General features: G+C 41.7%; 1 protein-coding gene across 4 annotated transcripts in view; it reads right to left on the bottom strand.

Annotated features, from left to right (window-relative positions):
• Positions 1 to 21744, bottom strand: part of LOC126202874 (serine/threonine-protein kinase Tao) — a 233712-nt gene that overhangs the window by 159897 nt on the left and 52071 nt on the right. For all 4 annotated transcript variants that reach the window (XM_049936910.1, XM_049936913.1, XM_049936911.1 and 1 more), the window contains one exon: positions 10602 to 10777. In XM_049936910.1, the coding sequence (XP_049792867.1) occupies positions 10602 to 10777 (176 nt within the window). The remainder of the gene's footprint in view (positions 1 to 10601; positions 10778 to 21744) is intronic.

Raw genomic sequence — 21744 nt, 5'->3', positions numbered from 1 at the left:
TTGTTTGTCACTTATACTTTTTTCTTCACTCTTCTTCGAAATGCGAGTACATATTTTTTCGGCTAGTAATTTCTTTCCTGGTGTATTTAAATGAAGTCCACGGACTGTATGGAACCTACGCTCCAATCTGTTTATATCTACACTATCAACATTCTTAAAGTTAGTGTATATTGCAGAGAGACACTCATTTGCAACATTAATTTTGCGGTTCACACACGACTAGGGTGGTAAATCACGACAATGTTGGATGTTCACAATGAGTAAATTTGTGTGGGTTAAATTATTTAAACATTTCATTTCTGTAATGACCTTGTATGCCTCGTTTCTATAGAAATTGTTTGATCCTCCTATTAACACGGTGAAATTGTCTTTATTCAAACTAGCTACACCAGTTGATGTTGTTAGGTCCGTTATTTCACTCAATGGAGCCTCTGGCTTTATGAAACCAGATGCCTTGAAACTACATGTTCTCATCAACATTGCAGAAATTTCACAGCTGTGACTGTCACCTAACACACAGATTGTTTTGTGTTTCACACTTTTTCTAACTGGAGGATTTAATGTTGTTCTTCTCACCTAAAAAGTGTTGTTTTTTTGCTGCACGTATTCTAAATGTTCTTTGGTTTGCAGTTTCGCTGGAGATACGTTTTTTAACGCAGTTTGCTTTGTTGCGTTGAAGTCTGTGGTAGTGTAGGTGCGTGCACTTATTTTCGGAGTTTTTAGCATATCTCCTGACGTAGTATTTTCACGGTTTGACCTACTTACAATGAGCAACGGTTTGCCTACTTTGTTTCCCAACTTTTCAACCCTTTCTGGCGTGTTCACTAAATCCATGGCAGAAAGCACTTCAAAAGAGGTTTTTTTTTTTTTGCACAAAATTTTCACTGTCTCTCAGATCTTTTACCATCTGAGTACAAATTCCTTCAGTCATTATCTTCCATTTTCCCGAGATCGAGTCTTCATTCTTCATTAGCGTCTCATGTTTTTCAGATTGTAGTTTACTTATTTCCACCTTCTGAGCATCGACTGTAAAACTGTAGACTGGATATCTGTTCGTTCAGCTTATTTTTTCATTCTGACAACTTGTACATGTTTTCCTTTTACTACCGAAATTTTATATTCCGAATGAGGAAGCTGTTAGGATATTGGATTTTGCTTCTTCTAAGTTAGATGTATCTACTGCTTCAAAAATAATAAAATTAAGTAGCAGAAAAAGACAAAAAGCTATTGAAAATAAGGTACAACAAATTTCAGACAAAATTCGAAAAGACTTAGAATCGTGCTTTAATAATAGAGATGATAACATTATTTCCAAAGAAGAAAACCTACCACCATCATCATCTGACACTGAATATTTGAGCTTAATAGAGAAATTAAAAATTAATTGTTCACTGACATCTAAAGACGAAAAAGTTAAATTTAAGTTTGCTCCCTGACTCATGATCAAGAGAAAAAAAATTAGTTCATGAATTCAATGTTTCTCATCGTTTGGTTAAACTAACCCGAAAATTAGTGAAAGAGCAAGGCATTCTTCCAGTTTTAGGAAAGAAGAAAGGAGTTGGTATAAGTGAAGAAACAATTAGAAAGGACCAGCAGTTTTTTTTGAAGATGATGAAAACAGTAGAATGTGCCCAGGTTGCAAAGATAGCAAAAGAGTTGTTATAAATGGAGTTAAAGCAACAAAGTAGAAACGACTAGTGTTGTAAAATTTAAATGAACTTTATGTAGCTTTCAAAAATTCTCATCCTGAATGCAAAATTGGGAGGTCAAAATTTTGTGACCTCCACACTATGTGGTGTATTTTGGCTGGATGCTCAGGGACGCACTCTGTGTTTGCTTATATCATCAAAATGTCAAACTGATGATTGCAGGTGCGAAACTCTGTGATCTTAACTACAAAGCATTACTAGATTTAATGGTCTGTGACACTAACAGTTATGACTACATGATGAGTTTGTGTAATAAATGCCTTGGTAAGGAAACCGTTATCAGGGTGTATATGTGGATGAGGAAAAAAAATTCCCAGATTTTTCCGGTTAAAAGTACACTTCCTCCTGGGTGAAAACGCACTTTTTCCGTGTCAAGTGAAAGTATGCTTTTCCTTGTAACTGTAAAACTTATCAGTCTTTTGAATGTTTATTGTTTTATACAGCAGTTTAGAATTTCCTGGCACTTTAGAAAACGAAACTCGGGGAACAAAACATGTTTTGGGAAGATGTCTGATCTGCAGCAACATGTACACTGCATATTTTCGTATTACGAAAGTATAAATTTGAATTCCACCAAACACTGTATGTTACTTTCTGAAGCATTGAAATCGTTATTGCGATGCGCTTTTGTAAGCCAGTCATAGCTCACATCACGTGAACTCGCCAGCCGACAACAGCGGATATTCAGAACATAGTACACGTGATGTAGTCAGCCAATAGCAACACCACTGATATGTAATGCGAACACACAAATAGGAAAAGTTAATGGTTTAAATTAATATACGTAGTGTTGCTACAAGAAAAGGAAAGCTTTCACATATAATGTTGCCCCTTTTTGCGCAGGTTACACTTTGAGATATATTACACAAATGTGCCAGTAAAATGTTTAAAAACGACATAAATGTCAGATCTTTTAGGTTCGAAATTATTCTAAATTAACGTACTCAAAGAGTTGATTTTTAAATGAGAGTCAAAAGCTCTGTGATTTAAGAAATTCATCGTACATTCTCGCACATAGTTCATCTTGCGTAAAAGGAAATTTACTTCGAAAGTAACGCTTTTCAAACCACCATTCACAATATTTTCCTGCGACCTGTTAGAAACAGGTTCGTTTCAGCAGTTGCCATAGAGTGCCAGATAACAAGCGTCTTACATAATGTCATAAAAGAAACAAACATTAGAGGATATTCCACGAGCATGAGAATTTCATGAACCATACTAAAATGCATAATTCGGCTTAAAGTGCACACTTGTATGTCCAGATTTGTATGCAAATTTTCTTGGAGTACCAGAACTGCATTATCTCATGTTTGGTTCTTTATTATGGCATAATGCCATACATTCTAGAAGATAAAACGTGCACCTGAAATGCAGTGAACAGTTGAAATTAGCCAATAGTGTGAATTTGAACACTCCGTTTCAAATAAATTGGATGGTCCAGCAGAAAAGATTAATAAGAGCCAAATTTCTTTAGCAAATCGACAAAAATAACTTCATTGCTCTGCAATGCGATTAATGTTTGACTGTCAGAAACGGGAAATAAAATAAAATCTGAAACTAACAACATATTTTAGGCTTCCGTAATTATGTGAATGTACACTCCTGGAAATTGAAATAAGAACACCGTGAATTCATTGTCCCAGGAAGGGGAAACTTTATTGACACATTCCTGGGGTCAGATACATCACATGATCACACTGACAGAACCACAGGCACATAGACACAGGCAACAGAGCATGCACAATGTCGGCACCAGTACAGTGTATATCCACCTTTCGCAGCAATGCAGGCTGCTATTCTCCCGTGGAGACGATCGTAGAGATGCTGGATGTAGTCCTGTGGAACGGCTTGCCATGCCATTTCCACCTGGCGCCTCAGTTGGACCAGCGTTCGTGCTGGACGTGCAGACCGCGTGAGACGACGCTTCATCCAGTCCCAAACATGCTCAATGGGGGACAGATCCGGAGATCTTGCTGGCCAGGGTAGTTGACTTACACCTTCTAGAGCACGTTGGGTGGCACGGGATACATGCGGACGTGCATTGTCCTGTTGGAACAGCAAGTTCCCTTGCCGGTCTAGGAATGGTAGAACGATGGGTTCGATGACGGTTTGGATGTACCGTGCACTATTCAGTGTCCCCTCGACGATCACCAGTGGTGTACGGCCAGTGTAGGAGATCGCTCCCCACACCATGATGCCGGGTGTTGGCCCTGTGTGCCTCGGTCGTATGCAGTCCTGATTGTGGCGCTCACCTGCACGGCGCCAAACACGCATACGACCATCATTGGCACCAAGGCAGAAGCGACTCTCATCGCTGAAGACGACACGTCTCCATTCGTCCCTCCATTCACGCCTGTCGCGACACCACTGGAGGCGGGCTGCACGATGTTGGGGCGTGAGCGGAAGACGGCCTAACGGTGTGCGGGACCGTAGCCCAGCTTCATGGAGACGGTTGCGAATGGTCCTCGCCGATACCCCAGGAGCAACAGTGTCCCTAATTTGCTGGGAAGTGGCGGTGCGGTCCCCTACGGCACTGCGTAGGATCCTACGGTCTTGGCGTGCATCCGTGCGTCGCTGCGGTCCGGTCCCAGGTCGACGGGCACGTGCACCTTCCGCCGACCACTGGCGACAACATCGATGTACTGTGGAGACCTCACGCCCCACGTGTTGAGCAATTCGGCGGTACATCCACCCGGCCTCCCGCATGCCCACTATACGCCCTCACTCAAAGTCCGTCAACTGCACATACGGTTCACGTCCACGCTGTCGCGGCATGCTACCAGTGTTAAAGACTGCGATGGAGCTCCGTATGCCACGGCAAACTGGCTGACACTGACGGCGGCGGTGCACAAATGCTGCGCAGCTAGCGCCATTCGACGGCCAACACCGCGGTTCCTGGTGTGTCCGCTGTGCCGTGCGTGTGATCATTGCTTGTACAGCTCTCTCGCAGTGTCCGGAGCAAGTATGGTGGGTCTGCCACACCGGTGTCGATGTGTTCTTTTTTCCATTTCCAGGAGTGTATTTTAATTCACTTGATAGCTCCCGGTCACAGAAATCCGTTTTGTTTTCATTTGACGTGAGAGCAATAAACGAAGAGGAAACAGCAAAATCATAAAACGTAAACACGGGCCACGTGAGACTACCCACCTCCCCATTACAATTTAAGACTGCTCTATAGATCTGCCCCGAATCTACGATATTTCCGAACCAGGGCAATACTAGATAGTAGCGACCCCCCTCACCCCCACCCCCTTCCATCCCGACCCCCCTCACCCCCACCCCCCTCCATCCCTTGAGCGTTTGAGTTAGGATGCCAAGAATTAAAAAAAAAATCGACTTTTCAAAAATATGCCCATTTTGTGGTGCACATCTTCCTGAAGAGTCTCATACATAAAACATACGTGTTTAAGGAAATGTAAGACATATTGTTTGGTCTTAAATGTGCCAAAGTGCAGTGCCACGCCTCTTCACATGGCATTCTTCTATCGCATATCACTGAATTTCGTTCTGTGAAACTGAAACATATAACATTTTGTAATGGGTGCCATCAAACTATATTCAAGACAGTGGAAATTAAAATTTCCTGTGGTGCCTCTCCTGCTCCCAGTTGGCCGGTTTTGCTACATGAAAAAACCAAATGTCGTTGTCTAATACTGAAAAAGCTATTAATACGAATAGTACCCAAGACTGGTGTGGTTTCTCAATCTGATTACATGTATTTTGTCACTGTCTGCTAGATAACATGAAATAGGTCTGCATAATATTGCAGCAATTGTAACACACACTGAATAAACGACACTGTTTTGGCACAAATGGTCATTTTTATAACACGACAGAATATAATCACAAAGTAACAATATCAAATGCCTATTAGGCTTACTACAAGCAAAAAGTTTCATGTTAGGAAATAGTTTCACATTTTATTCATACGCTCTAGCTTCTGAAGCACGACATCGAAAGGTAGTAGTACGAAATTTTTATATAAATATGGAATCGTCATACTCTTCTAGAATTTGTGTGATGTCCCCGTTTCTTTTCCTTCCTTGTTCTAACAAACAATCTTGTCATCACTAATTCTGTAAGTATTCCTGCCAGGGTTAAAACTTGTTCTCCAGTTAACTTGACTAGCCCTGCCACAATCACCATTTTAGTTAACCGGCATTTACTATCCGGTTAGGCGTTATTACGTGTTCGTACAATGCATTTTCCGCACTACTCCAAGAATACAACTTTAGCAGCTGCTAGCCGGGGACTGTACAACTGGCCCTTGCCAGGTAGCTTTCTGGCAAAAAAATTTCTGCCAAAATTTCATTTTCTTGGATACACCGAGAAGATAAAAGGTAACCTTTCTTACCTGTTATTCAACAGGAATGCATTTCAAAATCATATGAATAATTGATAGGCTGACGTGCGCTGTATGGTAGGCGCTATTTGAAACAATGTCTCCCCCCACCCAGAAATTGCTAGCTGGGGCAGATACATTGGTTTGCACCCCGCACCTTATATCCAGGCCTGTTGCGCATGCGTGAATCTGACAGCTTAGGCGCACCAGAAAAATTTTTTCTGGGAAGCATCTGGCTGCTTGCTGCTATTGCTTACACAGCTAACTGCCACACTTCTGTAGCCAGAAGTGGGAGAACATACTAGTCATACGCGACTCAACTGTGCATGCGCTCACTAGCAACTGCTCGAACGAATCTACAGAAAGCAGTTGTGACGTCACGCTCATCGGAGGCAATTTGCTGTTATGAAGCATTACATAGTCTTCCTAAAGCCGTTGACACATTTTGCTGTTGACAGACACTTGTGTGAGCACTGTGTTTTGTTGCTGTATATGGCGCATCTCCTTGGCAACTTAGTTTTATTTTCGTCCCCCCCCCCCCCCCCCCCACGTTTTACTGCTGCAGTATTATTCTGCAGTAGTGAGATACAGTAAGACTCTTTGTTAGAGTATTGGTTCTTACCAGTCAAAGTTACAAAAATTTAACTGAAAACTAAAACAATGAAAAATTTCCTGAATTCTAAAAAAATCTTGGGTTTTTCCCAGATCTCCCAGTTGTCCACCCTGGTTATTGAATTGTTTCACGCATATGAGGAGGAAATGCCAGGGCAGAAATGATAACAGTGGTTAAATCTCAGGAAGAGAGTACTTGGAATCTTTAATTGATAACTTACAAAAACTCAAAAGTCATCACTATGTTTCTAAAATCCAAAGTAAGTTTTTGAAAGACAAAAAAATACAACTTCATGAAACTGAATGCATAGTATTAGCTTATTTTGCAGAAAATTTTACATTTGTCATTCAGGGTGCAATACAAGGGTACCACTGGGTCAATGATCAGGCATCCATTTATTCTCTACTTTAAAAATGAGAAAGATGAAGTTTGCAGTTCTTCAATTTGCATTCTAAACAAATACTTTGAGCACAACACTTTGTTTCAAAAGTATGTAATAAATTACATAAAAGAAAATTTTCCCAAGGTTGAAATGTTTTATACTTTTCAGATGGTAGTGGTAGTCAGTATAAGAACAAAAACAATTTTTTCAAATCTGTGCAACTACAAAGTATACTTTGGGTTGGAGGCTGAATGGCACTGTTTTGCATCTTGCCATGGAAAAAATTCATGTAATGGAGTAGGAGGTACAACAAAATGTGAAGTAAGGCCAGCCTACAAAGACCAAAAACAGACCAAATTCTCGAAGTACAGAACATGTATGTCTTTTGCAAGGATAATATTATAGGCATTACCTATTTTCTGATCAAGAAAGAAGTGGTTCTGCATATGAAAACAACACTTCAAACCAGACTTGAAAACTGTATAGCAATAAAAGGAACAAGACATTTCCACAAATTCCTTGGCATTGTAGAAAACTTAGTTTGATGCTATATAACATCAGAAACCGAAATTTATGAGGATCATTGTGTCAGTAAAATTACATCTTTGTCTGTAACATTGAATGACATAGTGGCATGTGTGTATGATGGACAGTGGTGGCTTGCAGAGGTTGAAAGAATAAGTTTGGAAAACAATGATGTTTTTGTGCATTTTTACCACCCTACTGGCCCAAGAACATTATTAAAGAAATCTACTAGTGACAGTTTGGATACCAATGAAAAATGTTTCAGTGCATGAACTTACCACAGCAACTGGGAGGTCTTATTCTATATCACAGAAGCTGTCTGAAGAAATAAGTGTTCTTAACATTCATTCACCACCAGGTTTAGGAACAGTCGCATCTCGAAGGATTTTAATTGAAAATATTTATTTTAGGTATGTCAAAATAATATAAATGTTAATTTCAGTGACGTTTCCACTTTTTGTATATAATTCAGTACCTTAAATATCTTTGTTCACAGTCAGATACCGGTGTTGAAATTTTTACAGTATGTTGCTATCATATAGGTGTAAAAACTGTGCAAAAATCATATTTTTATAGTCAGTTCCACCCGAGATAAATAACGCCAAACTTTACAAAAACTGAAAAATTACAAATTTAAAAAATTCATAAAAATCAAGAAAACATTTGTAAGTGTTCTTTCTCTATCTAACTACAGGAAAAAAAAATACTCTCACATAAATCACTCCTTGGGCCTAAAAAGTGGATTTTTGAAAATTTGGATACCAAACTTTGGAGGTCAATTTGACTGGTTATTTTTGAATTTAGGGTATTTTGTGCAGTAGACAATGTTATAGATGACACTTTTCTAAAAACAATCATGTCAATTGCAATGTTGTAACTTAACCCAGTGCAGAGATATTCATACTTTTGCTAACGTCTCTAAACTGAAACATCGTCGCACACTTACAAACAAAAACGGCCACCATGCAGTAAAGGTGAAAGGTATTTAAAAAAAACTGTTTTGATCTTTTCAATTATAGGGTAATCACATATAAAAAATTAAAATGTTTAAAAATGGTCAAGCAACCAACTTAATTTTTATTGGACAACTTCATTTAGATTGACCCTAAACAGATTGTTAGCAATACAAACAAACACAACGGAATGCCACTTACAAGAATTGCAATGTCCTCTTGCACAGAGTGGGATCATTGGACAGGCCAACTGCCTTCATATCCCAACTTTTAGCACAATACAACTATTCACACACTGAGAAGGAAGCTCTTGCTATTGTATATGATCAAATATCACCAATATTTTAGGACAGGAAATTCTACTCTGTGACAGACACAAGCATCTAACTCCCATGTTCAGCCCTCCAAAGCCGGTCCCTCATGCAAGGTGCAAAAACTGCAACACTGATCTCTGCTCCTCTCCAATCATCAGTATGATACTGCTTACAAGCCAATAGCTAAGCATTGTGATGCACAAAGCTTTCTTGCCTACCAGTCAGCTCGGATTAGGCATTAAACACCTCAGTCAATTCTTGAAAAATCCAGGATGGAATAATGACAGTACTACGAAAAGGATAGACTGTTAATACCAAAGGGATAGACTGCTGCTCACCTTACAGTGGAGGTGTTGAGTTACAGACACGCATGACAGAAAGATTGCTAAAAAAGCAAACTTTTGGCCACAAGGTCGTCTTCTGAATTAGGCAACACAACTCTTACACATATGAGCACTGTCCCTGGACACTGAGGCCACACTGCAAGTCAGTCTAGCTTTAACAGTCTTTCTGTTGTGCCTGTTGTCTGCAACTCAACATATTCATTATATGATAAATAGCAATCTATCCTTTTCATATACTGTCAGATGATTCTAGCTTTCATACTTATGTCCAGGACAATGAAACACTTGATTGTTTTCCCATCAACCGCTGACAGATTACTCAGCGATGACTAGACCCTTAAGTCGCCACTGCACCTCCACCAATGGAGGAAAATGATTCATCCCTGCTGATCCTCAACATTTGCAAGACGAATGTCAAGGGTTAAGGCAAGAGCTCGTCATTCGCCAAAGTTACGGTTTCGGCCTCCTCAGTGGCACCTGTACCCACGCCTTCCTGCTGCTGTAATTTCCAGCTGTACCAGTACATCATAATGGCGTATGAGTTTGTGGTGGGGGAAGGGAGGGAGGGGAGGGAGAAGAAAGTGGTACTATTTGCCATTGATTCCTGCAAGCAAAGCCCATTTATGTTCCAAAGTTAGCATCAAACACGTGATTGCACCACCAAACTCAACCTGCCTCTGAGACAGGTCCACATCAGCCTTCGCGGCTAGTGCTATGGCTGCAGCAGACTTAATGAAGCCACACCTTGCACCTGCCCAGTCTAGCTCGCGGTCTAATAATGGTGCATTGACATTCAGCCTCTACTACTATTCTGTATATACATACTTTGCCTGGCTGACAGATCTGTACTGTTTGCAGGTTTGGACTTGTCATAGCAAACCAGCATAAGTAAAGTAAATGAACTATTTCACACATTCTTACTATCTGTCATAGCAACCACCAACTACTTGGCATCCACCAAAGGCATGAACAGGTATTCATTTGACAACATATGCACTTGTAATGCGCTAATTTTACTGTGTTATATACTCTTAATATTAACAGCACAACTGTAATGTAAAAACAAACTCATGAGAACAGCATATAACTTCTTTTATTATTTATGAAAAATACCTGATACTTCCAAACAACTCCCTACCTTTGTTGCACGAAGAATCTCATTTCAAAATCTAGAACACCTGTACTCCTTTTGTACAGATTACATATGTAAGCATGCTACAGCTTGGGCTACAAAAGCTATTCTTATATCTGATTTAATGAAAACAGTTATTTTATAATGCCAACAAAAACAAACAAAAACCCCATATACTACACTGGCTTCCAGAAATTAATTGTGAACATATATACACTTTTATATTTTGCTTCATTTTATCTAATTTTTTTAGTATACTTCTACAATCATTGACAGTACATACTTACCCCGAGCAGTTTGCCTGAACTAGGTCTTTCACTTGGGTTCTTCTGCAAGCAAGAATCCACAAAATGACGAAACACGTCAGACCATTCTGATGAACTTAGCTGGGGAGTATCATTTTGAGCAATATGGTAGAGGGCACTCATTGCATTCATGTTGAAGTATGGGGGCTTGCGTTCAGCTGAAAAGACAAAGGATTACCACTAACATGAATAGTTTAAAGTGATCCCTATAAGAATATAGTTAAAGCCTTTGGTAACATCCATTAAAATGTGTATATGCATAAATATTACACATGTGCCATATACATAATTTGCATAAGCTAAGTGAAATAATTATTACTCACTGCATAGTAAACAACTGCTTCCAAACAATACAACTTCTACATTACATATTTTAAGTTTCTTTTTAAGACGAACAGAACAAGCACGAAAGATGAAAAGAATGAAGTGAAGCAACAACTATGTTTCTAACAGGAATAAAATAGCTGACAGTAAGTCTCTGTGATGAACAAGTTCCTGCATCCTTTTATCCTCCCCGCCCTCCTTTTCTTTTCTTGCTTTCTACTCCACTGCCTTCCAATTCTAACTGTCCCTTTTGGCTACCTTATTGGTTATACTACTTCCCAAAATATTTATTTAAATAAAATACTCAATACTCATTGTCTTCCATTTTCTCAAAATAGGTAAACTATAAACAGAATACATTTGTAAATGTTATACCACCTTAAGAGCTTTCTTCCTTGCACTACAAGAGGTCATTGCCTGGAACTATTTACATTATTTATAAACTGATATTTACATAATTAATATACAGTGCTGAATACAAGATGGCGATAAGTGTAGTGATGCATAGTGAACGAGTGAATAAAAGTTACTGTTCTGTCATAAAAAAGGAATCCGGTGAAAACTGTAAAAGTGAAATCGAAAAACTACACTAACGCATTTCAAGTTTACAAAAAATTGTAGTTGTTGTAAGATGTGAGATTTCACATATAACTAATGAAAACTGTGAGCTGAAGAAGTTGCGCCATATTCTAAATGATAAAACAATTAAGCCACAAATCGGGGACCTGGTGAGTTATGAGAAGCGGAAAGGAAGCGATAGACAGGCATCAAACGCAGCAAATGAAATTATAATTACAGATATAAACAGGTATAGTGTTCTGTCGAATAGTAGTGATGACTGCAATAAGGATGACGAACTATGTAAAGAGTGTGTGAGCAAGGAAACAAACCAGTGGGCGAAAGACGAATGCAACGGAAAACGACTGCCAGCGACTAAAAGTAGTGCCATATGCTAAAAATCGTGAAAGCAGTGAAAGGGTACAATCAGATGGAAAAAAGCCTGTTAACAAACTTAAAAAACAATGCGAAGGTAGCGGCAACCCCACTCTGAATTCCGCCATGAAGTGCAATGTACTCTTGCTTGCTGACAGTCATGGAAGAAAGCTGGCTGAGATTTTACAAAGTGTTAATCAAAATATCCAAGTAAGTAGTGTGGTGAAGCCAGGTGCGAAAACAAATAACATTGTAATAAACACATCTTTAGATGGCAAAATGTCGCATGACAATGACTTTGATGCCTGTATTGCAGGTTCAAATGATGTTTTGTTTTGGTTCTTTTAGGGTGCAAAACTGCTAAGGTCATTAGTGCCCGGTCCGTGACTTAGGAAACAGTAAAAAACCGAAAATGGAAACCAGCAGCAATGGGAACGAAAGTCATAAAATTGGAGAAACTAAAAGCAGAAGGAAGGCTTAAAAATCCACTACAGAAAGGGGTTGGTTGTCCCCAAAAAAAGCTTCAAATGACTGACGTCATTTCACTGGCACTAATAAACTCGAGAACGCGATCGACCGAGCGCGTATCATCTGCTAAAATGGACGACATATCAGGCGACAGCTGTAGACGGGTGCGTAATGGAGTAAAATAGGGGCACTCAATTAAAAGGTGTCTTACCGTCCACAGCTGAGAGCAGTGGGGACAGAGTGGGGGAGGATCGCCGCTTAAAAGATGTCGATGGCTAAAAAGACAGTGCCCTATCCGGAGTCTAGTTAAAATTACCTCCTCCCGACGACGCGTTCGGGAGGAAGAGATCCAAGCACAAGGAAGAGCTTTCACGTCCCGCAATTTATTATGGGGAAGTGTCGACCAATGTGCGTGCCATAAAAAACCAACACAACGACATAAAACGCTCCGTAGATCGGCGAAGGGAATCGATTGAAAAGCTGGCCGAAGAAGAGAGACGGCAGCAGTGGCTGCTATATCGGACGCCTCATTTCCACAGATACCAACGTGTCCCGGGAGCCAGAGGAACGCCACCGAGACGCCCCCCAGGTGGAGCAAGCGCAGACAGTACTGAATCCGGTGGACCAGAGGGTGCACAGGGTAAAGAGCTTGGAGACTGAGGAGAGAGCTGAGAGAATCTGGGCAGATAACATACTGTATCCGCTGATGGCGGCGGATGTAGTGGAGAGCCTGGAGAACAGTGTAAAGCTCCGCAGTATAAACCGAACACTGGTCGGGAAGCCGAAATTGATTTGGGGTGTCGCCAACAATATAGGCACTCCCTACACCTAACGATGTTTTCGAGCCATCGGTGTAAATAAATGTGGCTTCCGTCATTTGTGCACAGAGCAGCAAATGCCTGACGATAAACAAGTGAAGGGGTACCATCCTTGGGAAATCGACAAAGGTCACGGAGCAGGCAGATCCGGGGACGGAGCCAAGGCGGTGCTGTACCCCAAGTTGTCAAGAAGGTTTTAGGAAAGCGGAAGGAAAGAGAATGGAGCAGTTGACGGAAGCGGACTCCCGGTGGTAGTAGGGAGGAGGGGCGGCCTGCATACCCTACATCAAAGGAGGCGTCGAAAAAAATGTCATGGGCTGGATTAGCAGGCATGGAAGACAGATGGCTAGCATAACGACTCAGAAGGACTGCTCGCCGATTGGACAGCTGAGGTTCAGCAGTCTCAGCATAAAGGCTTTCCACAGGGCTGGTGTAAAAAGCTCCAGACACTAAACGTAATCCACGGTGGTGGATAGAGTCAAAGACACCGAAGAATAGACGGCCGAGCAGAGGAGTAGACTATGCTTCCATAGTCCAATTTCGAGCGCACTAAGGCGCGATAGAGGCGGAGAAGGACCACTCTGTCCGCTCCCCAGGAGGTACCATTCACGACACGGAGGGTGTTGAGGGATCGCAGACAGCGAGCCGAAAGATAGGAAACGTGGGAGGACCAGCACAGTTTTCTGTCAAACATAAGACCCAAGAATTTAGCGACATCTGAAAACGGAAGGTTGACAGGTCCTAGATGTAAGGAGGGTGGAAGAAACTCCTTACGTTGCCAAAAATTAACACAAACGGTCTTACTGGGAGAAAAACGGTAGCCAGTTTCGATGCTCCAAGAGTGGCGGCGATCGAGACACCCTTTAAGACGTCGTTCAAGAAGGCTGGTCCGTTGAGAGCTGTAGTAGATCGCAAAATCGTCCACAAAGAGGGAGCCCGAGACATCAGGAAGGAGACAATCCATAATTGGATTTATGGCAATGGCAAACAGTACAACACTCAGCATGGAGCCCTGGGGTACCCCGTTTTCTTGGGAGAAGGTACGGGAGAGCGTAGTGTTCACCCGCACCCGAAATGTGCGCTCTGCCATAAATTCGCGAAGAAAAAGGGGCAGCCGACCTCGAAAGCCCCAAGAGAACAGTGTGCGGAGGATGCCTGTCCTCCAACAGGTATCGTATGCTCTCTCCAGATCAAAAAATATTGCTACCGTTTGGCGTTTCCGGAGAAAATTGTTCATGATATAAGTGGAGAGAGCAACAAGATGGTCAACTGCAGAACGATGCTTTCGGAATCCGCATTGGGCAGGTGTTAAAAGACTGCGGGATTCCAGCCACCGAGCTAAACGGTAATTCACCATACGCTCCAAAACCTTACAGACACTACTCGTGAGAGAAATGGGGCGATAGCTAGAGGGGAGATGTTTGTCCTTTCCAGGTTTCGGAACAGGAACGACGATAGCTTCCCGCCATCGTCTGGGAAAAGTACTGTCGGTCCAAATTCGATTATAAAGGCGAAGGAGGTAACGCAGACTATGGGTTGACAAATGCAGCAACATTTGAACGTGGATACCATCCGGTCCTGGGGCGGAGGAGCGAGAAGAAGAGAGTGCATGTTGGAGTTCCCGCATGGAGAAAACAGTATTGTAGCTTTCGCGATTTTGAGAGGAGAAAGCAAGAGGTCGCACTTCTGCTGCACGTTTCTTCGGGAGAAACGCTGGCGGGTAATTTGAAGAGCTCGAAATCTCAGCAAAGTGCTGACCCAATGAGTTAGAAATTGCGACGGGGTCCACTAATGTATCATGCGCGACAGTGAGCCCAGAGACCGGGGAGAAACTAGGCGCGCCTGAGAACCGTCTAAGCCGACTCCAAACTTCCGAGGAGGGAGTGAAGGTGTTAAATGAGCTAATAAAGAATTTCCAGCTTGCCTTCTTGCTATCGCGGATGACACGACGGTTTCGCGCACGGAACTGCTTATAGCGGATACAGTTGGCCAAAGTAGGATGGTGGCGGAAAACGCGAAGAGCACGTCGCCGCTCACGTATTGCGTCACGGCATTCCTCGTTCCACCAAGGAACTGGGGGGCGCCGGGGCAATTCGGAGGTGCGTGGTAGTGAACGTTCTGCAGCTGTAAGAATAACATCGGTAATATGTGTGACCTCATCGTCGACGCTGGGAAAGTGATGGTCATCGAATGTCGCTAGAGACGAAAAAAGTGTCCAATCGGCTTGGGCAAACTTCCAGCGTCGCGGGCGCATATATGGCAGTTGAGGCTGCAGTCTAAGGACACATGGAAAGTGGTCACTTGAGTGTGTATCATCAAGAGCGAACCATTCGAAGCGCCGAGCTAGCGGAACAGTACCGACCGCAAGGTCCAAATGAGATAAATTTGTCGTGGAGGCATACAAAGATGTGGGGACCCCAGTGTTGAGGCAAACTAGATCCGCTTGGTGGAAGACGTCTAGAGCAATAGTGAGCCACGTGGACACGGATGTGGAGATCCCCAAAGCGGGTGGTGGGCATTGAAGTCCCCAACCAGCAAATAGGGGGGGTGGAAGCTGACCAACAAGATGAAGGAGATCAGCTCGTGCCATTGGTGTGGACGATGGAATGTATACAGTACAAAGAGAGAACGTGTATCCAGAAAGGGGAAGATGGACGGCAACAGCTTGGAAGGAAGTGTTTAAATGGATTGAGTGATAATGGAGAGTTTCATGGAGAAGAATCATGAGTCCTCCATGTGCTGGAGTGCCTTCAACAGAGGGGAGATCATATCGGACGGACTGAAAATGAGGGAGAACAGAGCGGTCATGGGGACGCAGCTTTGTTTCCCGAAGACAGAAGATGACCGGCGAGTAGGATCGTAAGAGGCTCGACAATTCATTCCAATTGACTCCAATGACGCGGATATTCCAGTGGATAATGGACATAGGGTGAACAGAAAATGGAGGAATGTGACCAAAGTTGCTGTCAACGACTGCTCAGAGCTTGCGACCAACAGCATGGAATGGCATTCAGCCGAAGGCAGAAGATCCTGATCCATAGGTTGTTCAGGAGCAGCTCCTGCCACCAGCGATCGGCCGGTTGATCGGCCGCCAGCAGTGCACCTCGGCGACACAGAAGACGGCCGAGGGCGATTTCCGCCAGGTGGTGCTGTAGATGGGACACGCCTTGGCGGAGAAGGAGATGAACTGGGTTTCTTTGTAGCCTTCTTGGAAATATGATGTTTAGAAGGAGGAGGAACCGATGGTTGTGAAGTTGGGGTACGTAAAAAAATCTTCACGAGTATGCTCTTTTTTTCGAAGTCTTGGTGTCTGACTTTTGGGCTCGAGATTTAGCAGAACCCGATGAAGGGTGAGCCATAGAGTGGGCAGGCAAAAGTGGTGAGGTTGAACGGGCGATCTTTGCACTGGCCGATCTGACGACCGTGGCACTAAAGGTGAGGTCGCAAGTCTGCGTGGCCGCCTCCTTTGTTGGCCGAGGAGAAGCAAGGACAGTGCTGTATTTTCCTGTTGAGGCACGGTGGGCTGTCGACTGGCGAATAATTTTCGAGCAGCAAAGGTCGACACCTTTTCCTTTACTCTAATTTCCTGGATGAGCTTTTCGTCCTTAAAAACGGGGCAATCACGAGAGGAAGCAGCGTGGTCACTCATACAGTTGATGCAGTGAGGGGATGGAGGTGGACAAGCACCCTCATGGGCATCCTTGCCACATGTAACACATTTGGCCGGATTGGAACAGGACTGGCTGGTGTGATTGAACCGCTGACACCGATAGCAACGCGTAGGGTTTGGGACGCAAGGGCGAACGGAAATTATCTCATAGCCTGCTTTGATTTTCGATGGGAGTTGAACTTTGTCAAATGTCAAGAAGACAGTGCGGGTTGGATTGATGTTCGTGTCAACCCTTTTCATAACTCTATGAACAGCCGTTACGCCACCCGGACAGGGAAGGTGTGGAGCAGTGAAGTACGCAGCATTTTTGTGCCTGGAGGGCACTGACTGTTTCTAACAACAAGGTGCCATTCCGTAATCTGGAACAAGACTTTACAGGACCTGCAATTGCGTCGACACCTTTCTGAATAATGAAAGGGTTGACCGTGGAGAAGTCGTGATCTTCGTCAGACCGAGAAACAACAAGGAACTGTGGCAACGATGGAAGAACTGTCTGTGGCTGAGACTCGGTGAACTTACACTTGTGAGCAGACATAGTGGAAGGTGAGGAAACCATTGCGGAAGAATCCCCCATGATTACCAGCGTCTCCGATGGCGAGCTCCTCCCTTGTGGGGGCCCTCTCTGAGGGCACTCCCACTTTAGGTGATTGTTCACACCTCAGGTCACACCTCCCGACAAACGGACAGAGGGACCAATCGGCACTTTCGGAAGGTATCAGCTCGGGTAATTACCCCTCCCTGGGCCTGGCCGTTACCAGGGGGTACATACGTGTCCTACCTGTCTACCCGGGGCGGGGAATTACGCGTTACCCCGTCACCGGCTACGGACAAAAATGCATGGGTCGGCCTTCAGACACGCACAGGGAGGAAGAAAGAGAAAGGGAAAAACAAGGAAAGAGAAGGGAAAGAGGAGAGGTCTCGAACACCGCAGCGGTGAAAAGGGTAAAGAGAAGAGGTAAGGAAAAGAGAAGGACAAAGGAAGGAGGAAGACATACAAGCAAGGAAGGCGAAGAATGCGGTACATTTACGAGCATCCGTCTCCGGACGTAGGCACAAACCATACTCCCAGAGGGGGAGAAAGGGAAGGAAAGTGCCAGAGGTGAGGGGAGGAGGGGCGAAGATGGGGGAGAGGGAAGTATGCGGAAAAGGAAGGTATGCAGCCCGGAAAGGAAGGAGGGCCACATTAGCTCAGGGTCCCGTGCTCGCTACGCATGTATCCACAAAAGAGTTGTGGACCCCCTGGGAGGTTCAAATGATGTGGCATGTAATGAAGCAGATTCGTGTATTGGAGGTTTGTCTAAATTTCTGGAATGAAAAAAATCAAAAAACACTATTGTTGCTACCATCCCGCACCCACACGACTTAATGTATAACTCACGTGTAAACAAAGAGATTAGAAAAACAAATGCCAGGATTAAATTATTGTGTTCAAGTTACGAAAAATGTTTGATTCTAGACATAAGCACATTAGATAAGGGCATGCATACTAAACATGGACTGCATCTGAACTATGAGGTTAAGCGTTTTCTTTGCGAAAAAGTAAGCATATTGATCACTGAAAAGATCGAACTCAGTCGTCGCATAAATAAAAATAGTTTGCTTTTGAGTGAAACTGACATTCCTTTTTTATTGTAAATCGACCTTCAGTGTGCATACACGAAGGCAAAAGCTTTACTGACTGCATCAAGAAAGATGAAAAACGTAAAATAATGTTTCAGAATTTTCAGTACATTGCTAACAAAATAGAGCAAATTGACAAAATTCTAGGAGAATGTGAACCACCCATATATATTGTGAATGAACTTGGATGCAAGTCTGAAGAGGCTCGTAGTTTTAAGTTAAACAATTACAAAATTGTGAGGCCATACTACAGAAAGATACACAAGGGTGAGGGTGTTGGCATTTTTGTTAGAAATTACATACAATGTGAAAAAATTGTCTGGGTTGACAATCTTGCAATGGAACTGGCTTTTGAAGTAGCAGCTGTAAAAATGAAGGTAGGCAAAAACAGCCTAATAATTGTAGGCCTGTATAGATCGCCAAATAGTGATGTAGAAGAGTTCTTTTGCCAGCTAGAACAACTTCTGAATAAACTATCAACAAACAAAAAATAGGTGATAATAACAGGAGATGTAAACATAGACTCTTTAAACTATATTGGTAGTGTAAATTATCTTAGATATTCGGACTTATTGCATTGCTATAACTATAACAAAATAAATGATGAACCAACCAGAATAACACCTAACTCACAATCTTGTATTGATCATGTTCTTTCGAATCTAGATAGGAAACATAGAGTGGTAAGAGCTGTTGAAACATCTCTCTCAGACCATACAGCTCTATCCATAGAAATTAATACAGATCACAAAATAGTTCTGCATAGTGACCTACACACTTATAAAAAAGAAGTTTAATTATAACTTACTTAGGAAGGAGCTTGCTGAGAGAGAGTGGGATAAGGTATATAGAACATAAGGTATTAATGAAAAGTGGAACCTTTTTTATGAAATAGTTAACCATAGCTTTAATCAGGCATGTCCAATAGTAAAAAAAGAACTAAAGAAATCAGATCCCACAAAGAAACTTAAAACTCCCCCAGAAATACATAAACTAAAGTAAAATATGAAGGAACTTTATGTGCTGTTCCGAGAAACAAAATTGCAGTACTTCCTAACAAAATACAAAAGCACCAGAAAGACATACAAGGAATCCCTGAAGAGACTAAAAGCACTTCATTATGCTGAACAGATAAGAAAAAGTAGTAACATTAGCAAAACAGCCTGGCATACTGTAAACGAAGTATGTGAACATAGAGAAAAACCAGGCTGCAGCAACATTGCATTAAAAGAAAATGGAATACTGTTGAATGAACCAAAGTCCGTATGTGAGGCCTTCATTAAACATTTTAGTAAAGCGTGCAGAGAAGAAAAAGATGAATCTGCCCTGAAAATAAACACAGTTAAAACGAGTAATTCATTTTTCCTAAGGAGTGTAACAGAGTTTGAGGTCATGAATATAATCTCAAAACTCTAAAGTAAAATCATCTAGTGGCTGGAATGACATATCGTCCACACTACTTAAAGGAAGCAAAAATGAGTTAATAAAACCAATCACACATCTAATTAAGAGTTCAATTGGCCAGGGGACCTTTCCACAGCTTTTAAAAATCACCAAGATACAACCAGTGTATAAAAAGGGGGGCTATCACAGACATAAATAACTACTGGCCAATCTCATTGACTTCAACACTTGGCAAGCTGCTCGAAAGAATAATTCTAGATCAAATGGAATCCTTCTTCTGTAAATACAAACTATTAAATAAAACACAACATGGGTTTCGAAAAGGATGATCTACAATAACAGCATTAGCAACTTTTTTCCATGAACTACTGAAGAGGCTGGATGAAGGAAACAAAATTATAGGGACTTTCTTAGATCGGTCTAAAGCATTCGATTCTGTGAATCATGCAGTACTGTTATCCAAGTTAGAAAATTAAGGGATAAGAGGAGTAGCTCTAAAATTCTTATATCCATGATAGAAGACAGTGCAAAAAAACTAAATCATAAAAATGAAAGTAAGATCCAAACAGTAAAGTCAGCATACAGAACTCTCAATTGTGGAGTTCCCCAAGGAAGTATACTTGGACCATTCTTGTTTATAGTATATATTAATGATATAACACAGCCACAAAACTCCAAACTACGGAATTATGCTGGTGATACATCTTTTATTAGCTGGGGCTCTACAGAGTGGGCAGCATTCCAAAGCAACAAAGAGAACTTTGAAATGATCACAGAATATCGAACAATAAATAAGCTTACACTGAATAAGGACAAGACTGTAGTAATAAAGTTCTTGGTACATTTTAATAATACTCATACTCAATCACTTTCTACAGTTGAAACATCTGACAAACTTAAGTTTTTAGGCATATTGATTGATGAACATCTGACTTGGAAAGAGCATATCAGCTCCACCTGTAAAAAGGTTTCTAGTAATATTTACTTACTAAAACGTCTTGCAAATATAGTAGCTCCCCTTGTCCTTAAACAAGTGTATTATGGGTTATACACTCACATCTGCTATATGGGATCGAGGTCTAGGGTTGGGCATTCACTGTCTATATAGATTGCATTTTCAGGCTTCAAAAGAGAGCAGTTAGGATAATTGCTAATATAAGCAAACGCCAGTCCTGTAGGGACTATTTCAGAAATTATAAATTACTACTGTTTACTCATTGTATGTATTTAAGACCATAATGTTTGTAAAAAAGAACGAGGAAAATAGTGTAAAGAACAGTGACACCCATAATTACAATACTCGAGCCAAAAGTGACTATCATAGGATACGGACTAACAAGAAAGCTACAGGCCACAGTCCAAGTTGTCAAAAAATATAAAGCAACTCCAAGGCAATCTTTTCAAGGGCAAGTTGAAAAATTTGTTAGTAGAAAGATGTTTATACTCATTAAAAGAATTCTGAGCTGCAGTGCTGTGTTTATTCTTTTACATACTGCAGTATATTAGTGGTGGTATTGTTATAATTGGCTAATTTATGTATATAAACATTATATGTATGGAGTGATATATAATGTGCTAATGTGTTTATACCATTATTGCATCGAATGATATACAATGTGCTACTTGATGTATATATTCATTCTTGGAATGACATGATATTGATATAACTGTACAAAAAATGACTGTGTCCAAGACTGTAAAGATAACATGGACAAATAAACATTATTATTATTTCTTTACTTTCTCAGACATTATTATTATTTCTTTCTTTTCTCAGACGTTATGTCTGGTCAAAAGTGGAAAGTGACGCGGACCTTGATCAAGCGTGACTTCCTTTTAACTGTACAGTATATGTTATATTGCATTTAGGAACTTTCGGGTAATTGAG

This window comes from Schistocerca nitens, chromosome 9 (genome assembly GCF_023898315.1).
Source record: "Schistocerca nitens isolate TAMUIC-IGC-003100 chromosome 9, iqSchNite1.1, whole genome shotgun sequence".
NCBI lineage: Eukaryota > Metazoa > Arthropoda > Insecta > Orthoptera > Acrididae > Schistocerca > Schistocerca nitens.
The sequence above is the reverse complement of the archived record's forward strand: the minus strand, read 5'-3'. Positions and strand labels throughout refer to the sequence as shown.